This window comes from Sceloporus occidentalis, unplaced genomic scaffold (assembly GCF_023333645.1).
Source record: "Sceloporus occidentalis isolate IW3139 unplaced genomic scaffold, rSceOcc1.0.p SCAF_240, whole genome shotgun sequence".
Taxonomy (NCBI): Eukaryota; Metazoa; Chordata; class Lepidosauria; order Squamata; family Phrynosomatidae; genus Sceloporus; species Sceloporus occidentalis.
Genome location: NW_028317220.1, coordinates 734,627 through 746,204, shown reverse-complemented (window position 1 = coordinate 746,204; position 11,578 = coordinate 734,627). Strand labels below are relative to the sequence as shown.

The window sequence follows — 11,578 nt, the reverse complement described above, 5'->3', positions numbered from 1 at the left end:
ATGAGAATGTTGTTCGTGTTAGTCCTAGTGGGCACCCTGTGTCTTAGGGGTCACTCTGCTCCCACACCCCACAAGACTCCACTCTCCATTATATTTCCAGGTGAAATCCGCAGCAACATGAGTGACCTCCAGCTGGCTGAGGTGAGCTATTCATAGACTCCTTCTGACCTCAACTGCCCTCAACATTCATTTTTTATGTTTGCCGTTAGTTGTAAAATATTCTCCCTCTGTGACTTTCTGCTCTGCTTCCCATCGTGCCCCAAGTGCTTGCCTTCTACTTACGTCTCATATGTAACCTTAACTGTATCCATCCCGGAGCAGAGCGCTTCGCAACAGGGAAAAGCTTCGGGGTTGTTAATTTCTGGAGAACGCTGCTTTTCCAAGGAATTCTTTCATTTATTTTTCTATATTTACGCCTTCTGCCTCTCCTACCGAGATCTCTTAAAAATGCTTACCTGTTGTACATTGCAAAATGCTTTCATTTGTTTGAATGTTTCTACTGTGTCATTTTTCTCTCTTACCATAATTGTGTGACTTGCCTCAGCCTGTTTCCAGGTATACATTCCTCTGAGTAACCTAACTCAATCTAATGTTCATCTGTGACCTATGTGATCGAGCGTGGACTTACCCAACACTCTGTAACGTGTGTCTCCAATTCTCCCAGCTGCAGTATAAGCCCCTGGCAAATCTCTTTATTAATGACTTCTGCAAGCCTGATATGCTCAGAGCTTTCCAATGCCCTCACGCTATCTTTTCATGCGTGATTTTTACGTGTTAAATGTGCCTGCCCATCCCTTGAACAGCCAGAGACCCTGAAGGCTGCTTGCGCTCCCTCTCTCTAACCCATCTTTCATGACCCATTGTGACACATCATCACTTCACTTACAGAAGTACCTCCAGAGGTATGGATACCTGGCCCTGGAGCAAGGTGGTGATAGCCAAGTCTCCTTGCGCAAAGCTCTCAGCCACATGCAGCACAAGCTGGGACTGAAGGAGACAGGAGATCTGGACCAAGAGACCATGGATGCCATCCGGGCTCCTCGCTGCGGTGTGCCTGACATAGGCAAATACAACACATTTGAGGGAGAGCTAAAGTGGGATCACAATGACATAACATACCGGTGAGGATACTTGATTTATGTGTCAATGCTCCCATTTCAATATATTGGTGTCAGTCCTGAAGCTCTGCGACATAAAAGCAAAACCTAACAATACATACACTTCAGTTACAAATTGCATCTTGTGTCCATTTGTGTGTCAAATCAGTCCTTATAGTCAGGCCCAAACGTTATTGGTGAAGTGTCAATTTGTATGGTAAGCAATTTACTGATACATCATACTAGCCAGGCAATGCGGCATAAGATAATTCATTTAGCTTTACAGTATCTATTCTTTTATAACTTAGACAACGTCCCATGAACTTAAAAAAAACTCTGCTTAACTTGTATGTTAAATGCTTCCATTTCTCATTCAGCGTCTTGAACTACTCCCCTGATCTGGACCCTGAGGTCATAGACGATGCCTTTGCACGCGCCTTTAGCGTTTGGAGCGCAGTCACGCCGCTTACATTCACTCGTATATACAACGAAGTGCCCGATATTGATATCCTGTTTGGATCCGACAGTGAGTAGATCAATACTTTTTTGCTAAAAATACACAGGCATCACAGAAGGATGTTAGATTTGAACGGTTTCTGCATTTTTAATAATACAATAAATCTATTTGAATGCTAGGCAGTGCAATACCACAGCTGCCACAAATTAATTAAACGTCATTTATTATTACCAGCATTAGGGTTGTGAGTAAATAGCAACCACCAGAAAAATTATATCGCTCGCTATGATGATTGCACTTTGCTAATGAATTTATCATTGTTTTTTTTACTGAATAATTTACTTTAACTAAAGACATTTAATGTATTAATGTATATGATATATATATATATATATGTATATATATATAATATGTAAATGTAAAGCACATATACCTATTAATATATAACGTTGTCGTGCCTGTGTTGAGTCAGCTGGTATAAATACAGAATAATTAATGCAACACTTATTTATTCTGTACCTATAAATATTTATTGAGCACATTGCCAGGGTGCTGGTACCTAGGGGCAGATGGTATGTTTTCATTTTGTTCGTGAATTAGCAGGATTTACATTAATCATTGAAACCGAATGAGATTGTAAATCTGTACCAGCTAATGTAGTCATTAAAACAAATAGTAAATTCAAATGCAACAGCATTAATAAAAATAATAAAACATACAACACATTTATATTTATTTTGTTGAATAATATATATATATATATATATGTATATAATATATAATATATATATATGATATACATTTATGTCCTTAGCCGCAAACTTTACAGAGTAATAGCGGATATGGGTATAGCGGATTGTTTTTGTGCACAGGCACAACTGGTCCATTGAGATTAGGGAGAGGTCTGAAATCACTTGAAGGTTAATTCAGCTGCAGTTATGAGTTGCCAAACTCTGTGAATTTGCTAAACACTGCCACTTTTGACCCCTTTGTGGTTTCACAAGAGTGGCACATATCAGCATTAGCACTAACAAAATGTGGGTTTTAATGGATTTACCTTATTTCACGTGTCTTTATTCTTTTTTAAAACAGATCATGGGGATCCTTACCCTTTTGATGGTAAAGACGGGCTCTTGGCACATGCATATCCACCCGGCGATGGGGTGCAGGGAGATGCTCATTTTGATGATGATGAATTTTGGACACTTGGCACAGGCGTGGGTAAGAATAATAGTCATAATAATTAACAACAATTGCATTGCAGAATAAGAATAAAATCATCTCATTTGGAATTTACAAAGCATCCTCAGATTTTTACAAACATATGCTCCTTTTAAGTGCTATCATTAATGTATTTAGGGTGTTCTCAGTCCTCTCCATGTTTTTGTTGGCCAGCAGAGTTTAAGTTCTAATTTTCCATCCCTGGGGCGCTGCAAAATTAAGACTTACAAAACATCAAAAAGGAGTTGGGAATCAACCAGGCTTCCCCTGCTCTAAATTCAGTGTGACCGTGTTAAGCAACAGAGATAATCCCTTTCTATACATAACTGTCATCTGCCTCTCTCACGAAGCACTAAGTAACAATAGCTCCCCAGCGCCATATTCTTTGTAACCGCTCTTCAGTACGAAATTTCTTTTTAACAATGATTTTCTTAAATTCTGCTGTTCAAGGTCAGACAGTTGACATAATCATCAGCTGCAAAAAAAAAAAAGTGGCAAAGCCCCTCTTATGTGTCTATATTGGAGCGCTATATTCACATGGAAGGAGGCTTTCACCTCTCCAATTTTGCTATTCATTGCGAATGTCCAACACCAACATGTTTGTCCAGCTGCAATGGCTCAGCTGACCCCGCATAATGCATACTTTAATGGGTGAGGAGAAATCTTACTGATTTTATCATCCATTATGCAGTGTCAGCAAAGCTGACACTACTCTCCCTTTAGTGAATACAACCCCATATTCAAATGATGAGAAATGAGAGGTCTAGTGGTCATAGTCTAAAATGTATTGTGTGAAAATATGTCTTCTCTCACAGCATGGTGGAAAAGTGAAACCCCCCTCTACCAGACATTCAACACATTAAAGGAATTCACATATGTGTGATTAGGCATAAGGTTGTCCTGAAGACATGATCAGGGGCCTTGGTGCTTCTGGTATTGTAACTGACTAAAAAGCATGTCTATCCCAGCAACATATCTAGCAGGTGATCGACAAACGCTTGTATACATACGCCCAATCATATAATCATCATATTTTGTTCTAAAGGCACAATCTCTACGTCTCATCATGTTGTCCTCTTCCTTGTTCTTAGTTGTAAAGACAAGCTTTGGAAATGCTGAAGGAGCTCTCTGCCACTTTCCATTCATATTTGAAGGCCAGTCTTACTCCACTTGCACAACCGCTGGACGCTCAGATGGGTTACCATGGTGCAGTACCACCGCCAACTATGATAATGACCGCAAATACGGCTTCTGCCCCAGCGAGTGTGAGTATCTGGGATTAGGGATACCTCCACAATAACACCACCTGCTTAGTGACAGCGAGATAACCTTAGCAATGTTAATAAAAAGCTAATTATTGGATAACACATTAGCCAAGAATGCTACACAACATGTACATAAGAATGTGTTGCCATCTGGATACTATTTTTACCTTAAAGAGGTTATAACCATATTCCTACATAAAAATTTGGCAACTGCAATAAAGTTTAACCTTAAATAATAAATGCAGCATAGAAGTAAAATATTCAAACGCAACCTCAATGAAAGGGCCCAAGTACATTTAGGAGTCCACATATGGCTAAATATTTCTAAAAATCATTAAAGACAGAATAGTTCACCTGCCTTTTTATGACATCTGTAATCTGTTTGAAATCATCATTTAACCATGTTTTTTATTACTAGTATCAGATTAAAATATATTTTTTAAAATATTGTGCCGTTTTTTTTTTTTAAACAGTTATAGTTTTTGGATATAATTTATTTGCACATTAAAACATTCATTCACACAATGAAAATGATCTCATAGATATACTTACAAGTACCCTTTTCTCTTCAGTGCTCTTTACATATGCAGGAAACAGCGATGGAGCACCTTGTGTCTTCCCTTTCGTCTTTGATGGGGAGACATATAACAGTTGTACCAAGGAAGGACGTTCAGACGGATATCGCTGGTGTGGTACCACTGCTAATTACGATACAGATGGCAAATATGGTTTCTGCCCCAACAGAGGTAAGTCTTAACACAGACTACCTTGTGACAGGTATCTCTTGACGTTAAATTTGAAAAGTAATTTAAGTAGTAATTACTATGACCTCTATTGATATCAAAATAATTAAGACGTGTCCGTAGAATAACGAGTACAGCCTGTCAGGACAGGTAGCATTTCATTAACATTTGTTCTTTGCAGATACTGCTGTGATTGGTGGGAACTCCCAGGGAGACCCTTGTGTGTTCCCATTCACATTCCTTGAGAGGACGTATCATGCATGCACAAGCGATGGACGAAATGACAGAAAGTTGTGGTGCGCAACTACCTCTAGCTATGACCAAGACAGGAAATGGGGCTTCTGTCCTGACCAAGGTTTGTATCATTTTAGCTAATCCTTACATTCCAAAATGTTTGTCTGTAAAATAGTAAAAATGAAACCTGTTAATGAATGAACACATATACATGCATCTCAACCAGCCTTACTTTAAGGGTGTATTAAAGTCTGGCAAAAAAAATCTACAATGCCTCTGGAAATTTTAGTTGATGTTGGCCTATTGGTTCCAGAGAAGATACAGTCTTATGAATTTTGTGATAGTGTATAGTGGGTTTTCATGCATGCATATATATATGCATGTATATATATATATATATATATATATACTCTGTTAGCAGACACACATACATAATTTTGATGTCACTGGCCTTAAAGTGTCAGGGCCACTTTTCATCCCCAGTCCTGCCCTGGTCACAAGTGCTTCAAGACCACAGAACATACATCTCTATATTACAAGTTATGGATATTAGATTAATAGGGACAGAACGTTGATCCAGGGATTTATTCTGATTGCCATATTTGGAGTCGGGAAGGAATTTTCCCCCTGGTATGGGGCAATTGGCATCTGCTTCATAAGGGTTTTTTGCCTTCCTCTGGATCAACACAGTAGGGACACAATATGTATATAGGTTGAACTTGATGGACTTTGGTCTTTTTTCAACCTTATGAACTATGTTACTATGTTACTAGAAGGAGCCTTGAACATTTATGTGACTCTTCATCTGTAGATGTTGGCCTACAGAAAGCACCACAAACTTTGTAACTTCTGAAAAGTTCACAGAAATAACATTCTCGTAATATTTTATTAGAGTGTTCAGCTTCTTAAAATGCAGCTGCATCTTTGTTGTTAATTATGTGCTGCAATACTCCATATGTCGAAATATCAGTCTGTGATATTGATTGCTCTTCACAGGTTACAGTCTTTTCCTTGTGGCAGCCCATGAGTTCGGTCATGCTCTGGGCTTGGAGCATAGTGATGTCCAAGATGCTTTAATGTATCCTATGTACCGCTATGTTAGCGACTTCCAGCTTCACCCAGATGACGTGGAGGGAATCCAATATTTATATGGTATGCAGGAAATTGCAGTTTGGAAGCTGCTTACTCTATGCTCTTTAAAGTTTATTTAATATATCTATATTTAATGGGTTTTGTTTAGGTATTTGTAGTAGAAGGACAGTCAATAGGTTTGTTGTTTATCTGAACAGAAAAATGCAATACAAGTTATTTTCATCCTTTATTTTCACAGCCAATTGGCAGAGGATCATGGGATTGGGGTTAAAATGACAATATGACCATTTTTGGGAAAGGGAAGCCATCACCTTATTTAACATTTAAATGGCCTTCTTTTGGGATATATGGTCATTTTCTCAAAACTGTTTTGGCACTGTCATACGATTACAATATTCATTTACTCTAGACAACTCTAGAGAGTGCTTCTCTCTGTCATTAAGAAAATGTACCAATCATAATGGGTGTGTGGCCAATGCAGTTAATACCACTGGATTTCACAGAGCAAATGATATCAGTCTGTTTGCCCCTAAGCATAGCATTACAATTTATTTGTTCGATCAGTAAAGTGGGTGTAGGTTAAAATAAACTGTTTATCTTGATCAACAGGTCCTAATCCTGGCCCACATCCAACAGCTCCAGTGTCTACTAGAAAGCCATCTTCAACAACCCTACCCACCACTACCACTAAAACTACCACATCTAGTACTACTACTCCTACCACTACTACAACTCCATTGGATCCAACACAAGATGCTTGTAAAGTTAAAGTGTTTGATGCCATTGCAGAACTTCAGGGTGAACTTCACTTCTTCAAGGATGGGTAAGATTAAAAACAATTATGTTATATAGGGGAGAAGGAAAAGAGGAGCAATAATCTATAACAAACAACTCTTTCTGTAAAAAATCTTAGAAGTTTGAACTCAGAGTGTTATTCATGCTTGCATGTAACAAGTTGTGTGGATTTCTTTCTCAGATTGTACTGGAAAATGTCTGCCAAGGACAAGAGACCTCCCAAGACTCCACTTCGTATCACTGATACATGGTCCGCTCTGCCCCCAAATATTGACAGTGCATTTCAAGATCCCACAAGCAAGAAAATCTTCTTTTTTGCTGGTAGGTATATTGCCTTCTAAAATAAAAAATACCTGTTATTTCAATAAATGCATGTATTCATGTAACAGCAACAGAACGCCTTGACTAAATCACAGCCTCTAAACAATTTGGGTCCAGACAGTGCAGTACAGAGCACATGGAAACACTTTTCAAGTTGATCTCAATAGATCTTGAAGTGGTAACATTTATTACTATCAACAGCAACAGAAGGAAATGCAAATTATGGCATCAATAAAAAACAAAACAAACAAATGTTAGTGGTAATCTCTTACACCCATTAAACTGATGACACCTAATTTCATTAATGCCCCTACCAGAGCCAATGTATATTTTGCTTGTTTGATTTTGCTATATTTACAGTGTTTTTCTCTCCTTACAGGGCGCAAATTCTGGCAGTACACTGGTAGCAGTGTTTTGGGCCCACGCAGCATTGAGAAGCTGGGTGTGGGGAAAGATGTGGAGGGCATTATAGGCGCTATTCCAAGGAATAATGGGAAGGTGCTGCTGTTTAATGGAGAGAAATTCTGGAGGTAAGTAGGTGAGGGTAATCTGTGTTGGGGAAAAGTGGTGCCCAGAGAGCAGATGAAGGTTTAGGCATATATATTGATAGCTTGCATGGGCTGCTGATAAGTATTTAACCTTTTTCCAGGACAGAAAAAAAGAATAGCTACCAAGGTTGTTTTTTTAGTTTATGCATTACTAGGGCACCAATTGATAAATACTAATGAAAATGGTATATATTTCTAAGGTATTTAATGTTGAATTTGAATATGGAATTTAGTGTCATGTTTTTCTGAATGTTTACAGGCTAGATGTAAAAACACAAACTGTGGACAAGGGGTACCCAAGACACACTGATGAAGACTTTTCTGGAGTGCCTACTGACTCCCATGATGTTTTCTTATATCAAGGTACTCCTTTAAATAAGTGCAATCACTGATTAGTGCCTGCGATATAACCACTTGAGCCCTGTGTCAAGAAATGCCTCCATCTCTTTCTACCATTACTGAGTTGGCATTAACATTGTTATATACATAACCAAAGGTTCCCCTGTGATTTAGTCCTCAAATTCAACCTTGCCTACATATTATGTTACCTGAAAGAAATTGCACTGCATTTATTTCCATATTTCTCTTTGGACTGTACTGAAATTCAAGCTGTTTTATACAGGTAGCCAACAAGCAGTTTTCCAAGTATTGTGGGTCTACAGGTTCCATGATATTTGACAGGGATTAGACATAAAGATTGGATATTCTGAACATACTTGTGTCTACCTATTTGGCAATTTAACCCTTGGTTTTAAATAAAGACTCATGGTCAACACCTAAAAGTTGAATATTGCCAGCATGCAATTCTTGACCACAAAGGATTCTTTTATAGAAATGGTTGCTTTATTCCAGGTGGCAATCAAAGTGGCTGAGTAACCTGTTTAGTAAGAGAATTTAATGGAAAGTTACAGTTAAAGGAAGCATTTGCTACAAAACAAGCAAAGAAAATAGCAGCCATAATTTTGCAGTTTTACACTAGCTATACTCATGTGGAATCTAAGAGTAAAAAATCATATGAGAATGTCCACTGTTTATGTGCTTTATATAATGACACATATTTTGCTTTCTTCAGGTAAATACTATTTCTGCCAAGATCGCTTCTTTTGGCGTATGACATGGCGCAAACAAGTGGAAAAAGTAGGATATGTGAAATATGACCTTCTGCACTGCCCAGAGCAATAGAGGAAGGTCAGGAAGAATGGATGGTGGTGAAGATGGCCATTGGGCGGTAGTGGTTGTAGGACAGTAATCCTAATGTTGTGAAGTAGTGGGGCTCTGTGAATCCCAAATTTTGTCACCCGCACCTAGTGTGTCTTTTTTCTGAGTTTAGGTAAAAATATATATGGATGTGCACTGTAAACATACCATGCCCACACTTGGTACGGTACATATGTGTATGCAAGCAATAAGTCTGCCTGGTGCAGGCTATAAGAGAGAATATGAGTGAGGGTGAGATGCTGTGATCATGAAAAATGACTACAGTGTATGACATTTGCAGAGATTTCTATAATATATTGTTTTCTTTTCTAATAAATATTATTTCTTTTGACCAATACACTGACTCTGCACATTGTGTCTGATACATATAAGTAGCAAATACAAAACAAAGAAGTTTATTTGTCTAAAAAGGTCAAGGAACAGCATGAGAGATTATTGAGAGGGTGCTGGAAGTTGCAACTAAATAAGCTGTTGGAGGGAGTTAAATAAGGAGTAGAAGGGATCAAAACTCCATAGTTTGCTAGTGAACCAAGATGTGAGGGCAATACACTCAACACAGCATAAGTAGAAATGGATCCAGTCTCTTTAATGGAACGGCCTCACCAATGATAAAAGTAATTAGTAAGTCCCTTTCTCTACTTTGCTAAACTGAGCTGCAGTGCACCATTCCCACCGCTCTCCATATTTTCCTCCAGTTTTGACTGCTCAAAGCAGCCAATCAGTGGCACGGAAGCTTACATTGGAATCAGTGGCAGAGCTTTCCATATAGGCATGCAGGTGGTCTCATTGGAACCCCTGGAAATCTCACATAAGCCTTCACTGGAGGGGAGTACTGGCACATGCATATTACTGAGCGGGATGTGTACTGCAAACACAAGGCACGGGGTTGGGGCACAAAGACCAACACTACATACGCAGTGTTCTGATGAACCCCCTATGCACTTGGATGCAAAAGGTTCATATGGTGGCTGTAGTTTATCTTCATTAACTTTTCATTTCTGCCATCTCAGTAAATTATACTAAAATACAGAGGAATGAATTGAACTTTAGCATTAGACTAGGTGGGTGCCAGATATTAATGTATATATTTTGATGGTGATGATTAAGACCACAAATGTCACCTTTTTTTTTTTTTTTTTTTTACATATTTGTCAAATTCTGCAATGCAGGAATGCAAACACGGAATCTTCTTATATTATTTAAAAAAACATGCTGGTTAATTCCACCATAAACATGCTGGTTAATTCTATAATTATATTTACAAACACCAATGACCATTTGGAGCCTAACTCGTGTCTCGTCTCTATAAGGTCTCTATAAGGTTAGGCAGCAATTACAAGAGCCAAACAGTTCTATATCACACTAACAAGAAATGTATCGTGGCAGTGGCATGAAATATTTACGGCAGGTATGTTGAGTAAGAATTATAGGTGCTTCTTAATAGAAGATGCTATCTGAGATGTGGTCAGGAAGGGTTGAAGGGACAAGGGAGACTCCATTTCCATGTTGCCCTGCCGTTGCCTGCCCGTCCTTTCTCATTCTGTCAGCTAATAAATAAAATGTAATGCAGCCTCTCTCCCGGTTTCCATGGTAACAGCAGGAGGGGGGAGTTCAGGTTTTATTTCTGCTCCTTTGACCAATTTACCTGAAGATAAAGGAGAACGACTTATGTGCATTTCAGACACGCATTTTGTATAAACGAATAAAGGTGACGTATGTTAAATGCTCACTCTATTGAAGGAATGAAGCAGAGGGGGAAACAGTAAGAAAATAATGACATATTATTGGTACAGTTTGGGGTGCATCCTGTACAATGCTGCGTATGGAACTTACTGTGCATGTATGATGCTGTAGTGAAGTATTGATCAGATAGCGGGATTGCAATATGTAATGTAATAGATTAAAATGCGAATGTCAGAACACGAAGTACGGAGTCTTACAGAGAGCGCACATGCTGCATTGTGCTGGTAACATGGAGGGGGGGGGATGAATGCTTTCTGATCACCTGATGAGGACACACAATGCAGCCTATAGCATACAGTCAGTATACATCTGACTCAAGGTGTATGCAGTATGCCACTCATGTATAAAAGGTGATTCTAATGCAAAGTTGAAAAATTGGTTTCATCTCCGTAGCATCATTCCATTGATAATATACTTAAATTAAAACATCGGGGTTTTTTGTTGTTTTTTTTTACTTTATTTAACATCCTCCTTGTTACATACAGTTTTTTTTACTTTATTTAACACGGAGGATGTTAAATAAAGTTGAAACAAAAAAAAACAACGGTGATTTAATTTATGTCCCGGGCAGGGGCGCCGAGCGGTCGCTCGTGGAGTTTTCAGCAACCGCTCGGCCCCCTCACTCTCCATCGCGGTGCTGGCGTTTCATGCTGACGCCTCCCGCTCCCACTGCAGGACTCCGGCAACAAGGTAAGTAAGGATAGGGAGAGTGGGGTAGATCGTGAAAAGGGGCAGAGGGGGAAGGCAGTGAGGAGGGGCAGAGGTGGTAGATAGTAAGAAGGGGCAGAGGGGGGAGATTTTTTCCTTTCTTTTTTGGGGGGATGGGGGGCGCCAGAGGAGTAGT

General features: G+C 39.0%; 1 protein-coding gene across 1 annotated transcript; it reads left to right on the top strand.

Annotated features, from left to right (window-relative positions):
- On the top strand, positions 1-8,955 carry LOC149276416 (matrix metalloproteinase-9-like). The gene is made up of 13 exons (XM_089503675.1): positions 1-141; positions 889-1,121; positions 1,475-1,623; positions 2,647-2,775; positions 3,867-4,040; positions 4,613-4,786; positions 4,965-5,138; positions 6,014-6,169; positions 6,719-6,932; positions 7,086-7,225; positions 7,605-7,755; positions 8,033-8,136; positions 8,846-8,955. Exons 1-13 carry the CDS (start codon positions 1-3, stop codon positions 8,953-8,955), a joined length of 2,049 nt encoding a protein of 682 aa, XP_089359801.1.
- Positions 8,956-11,578: the final 2,623 nt, after the last annotated feature.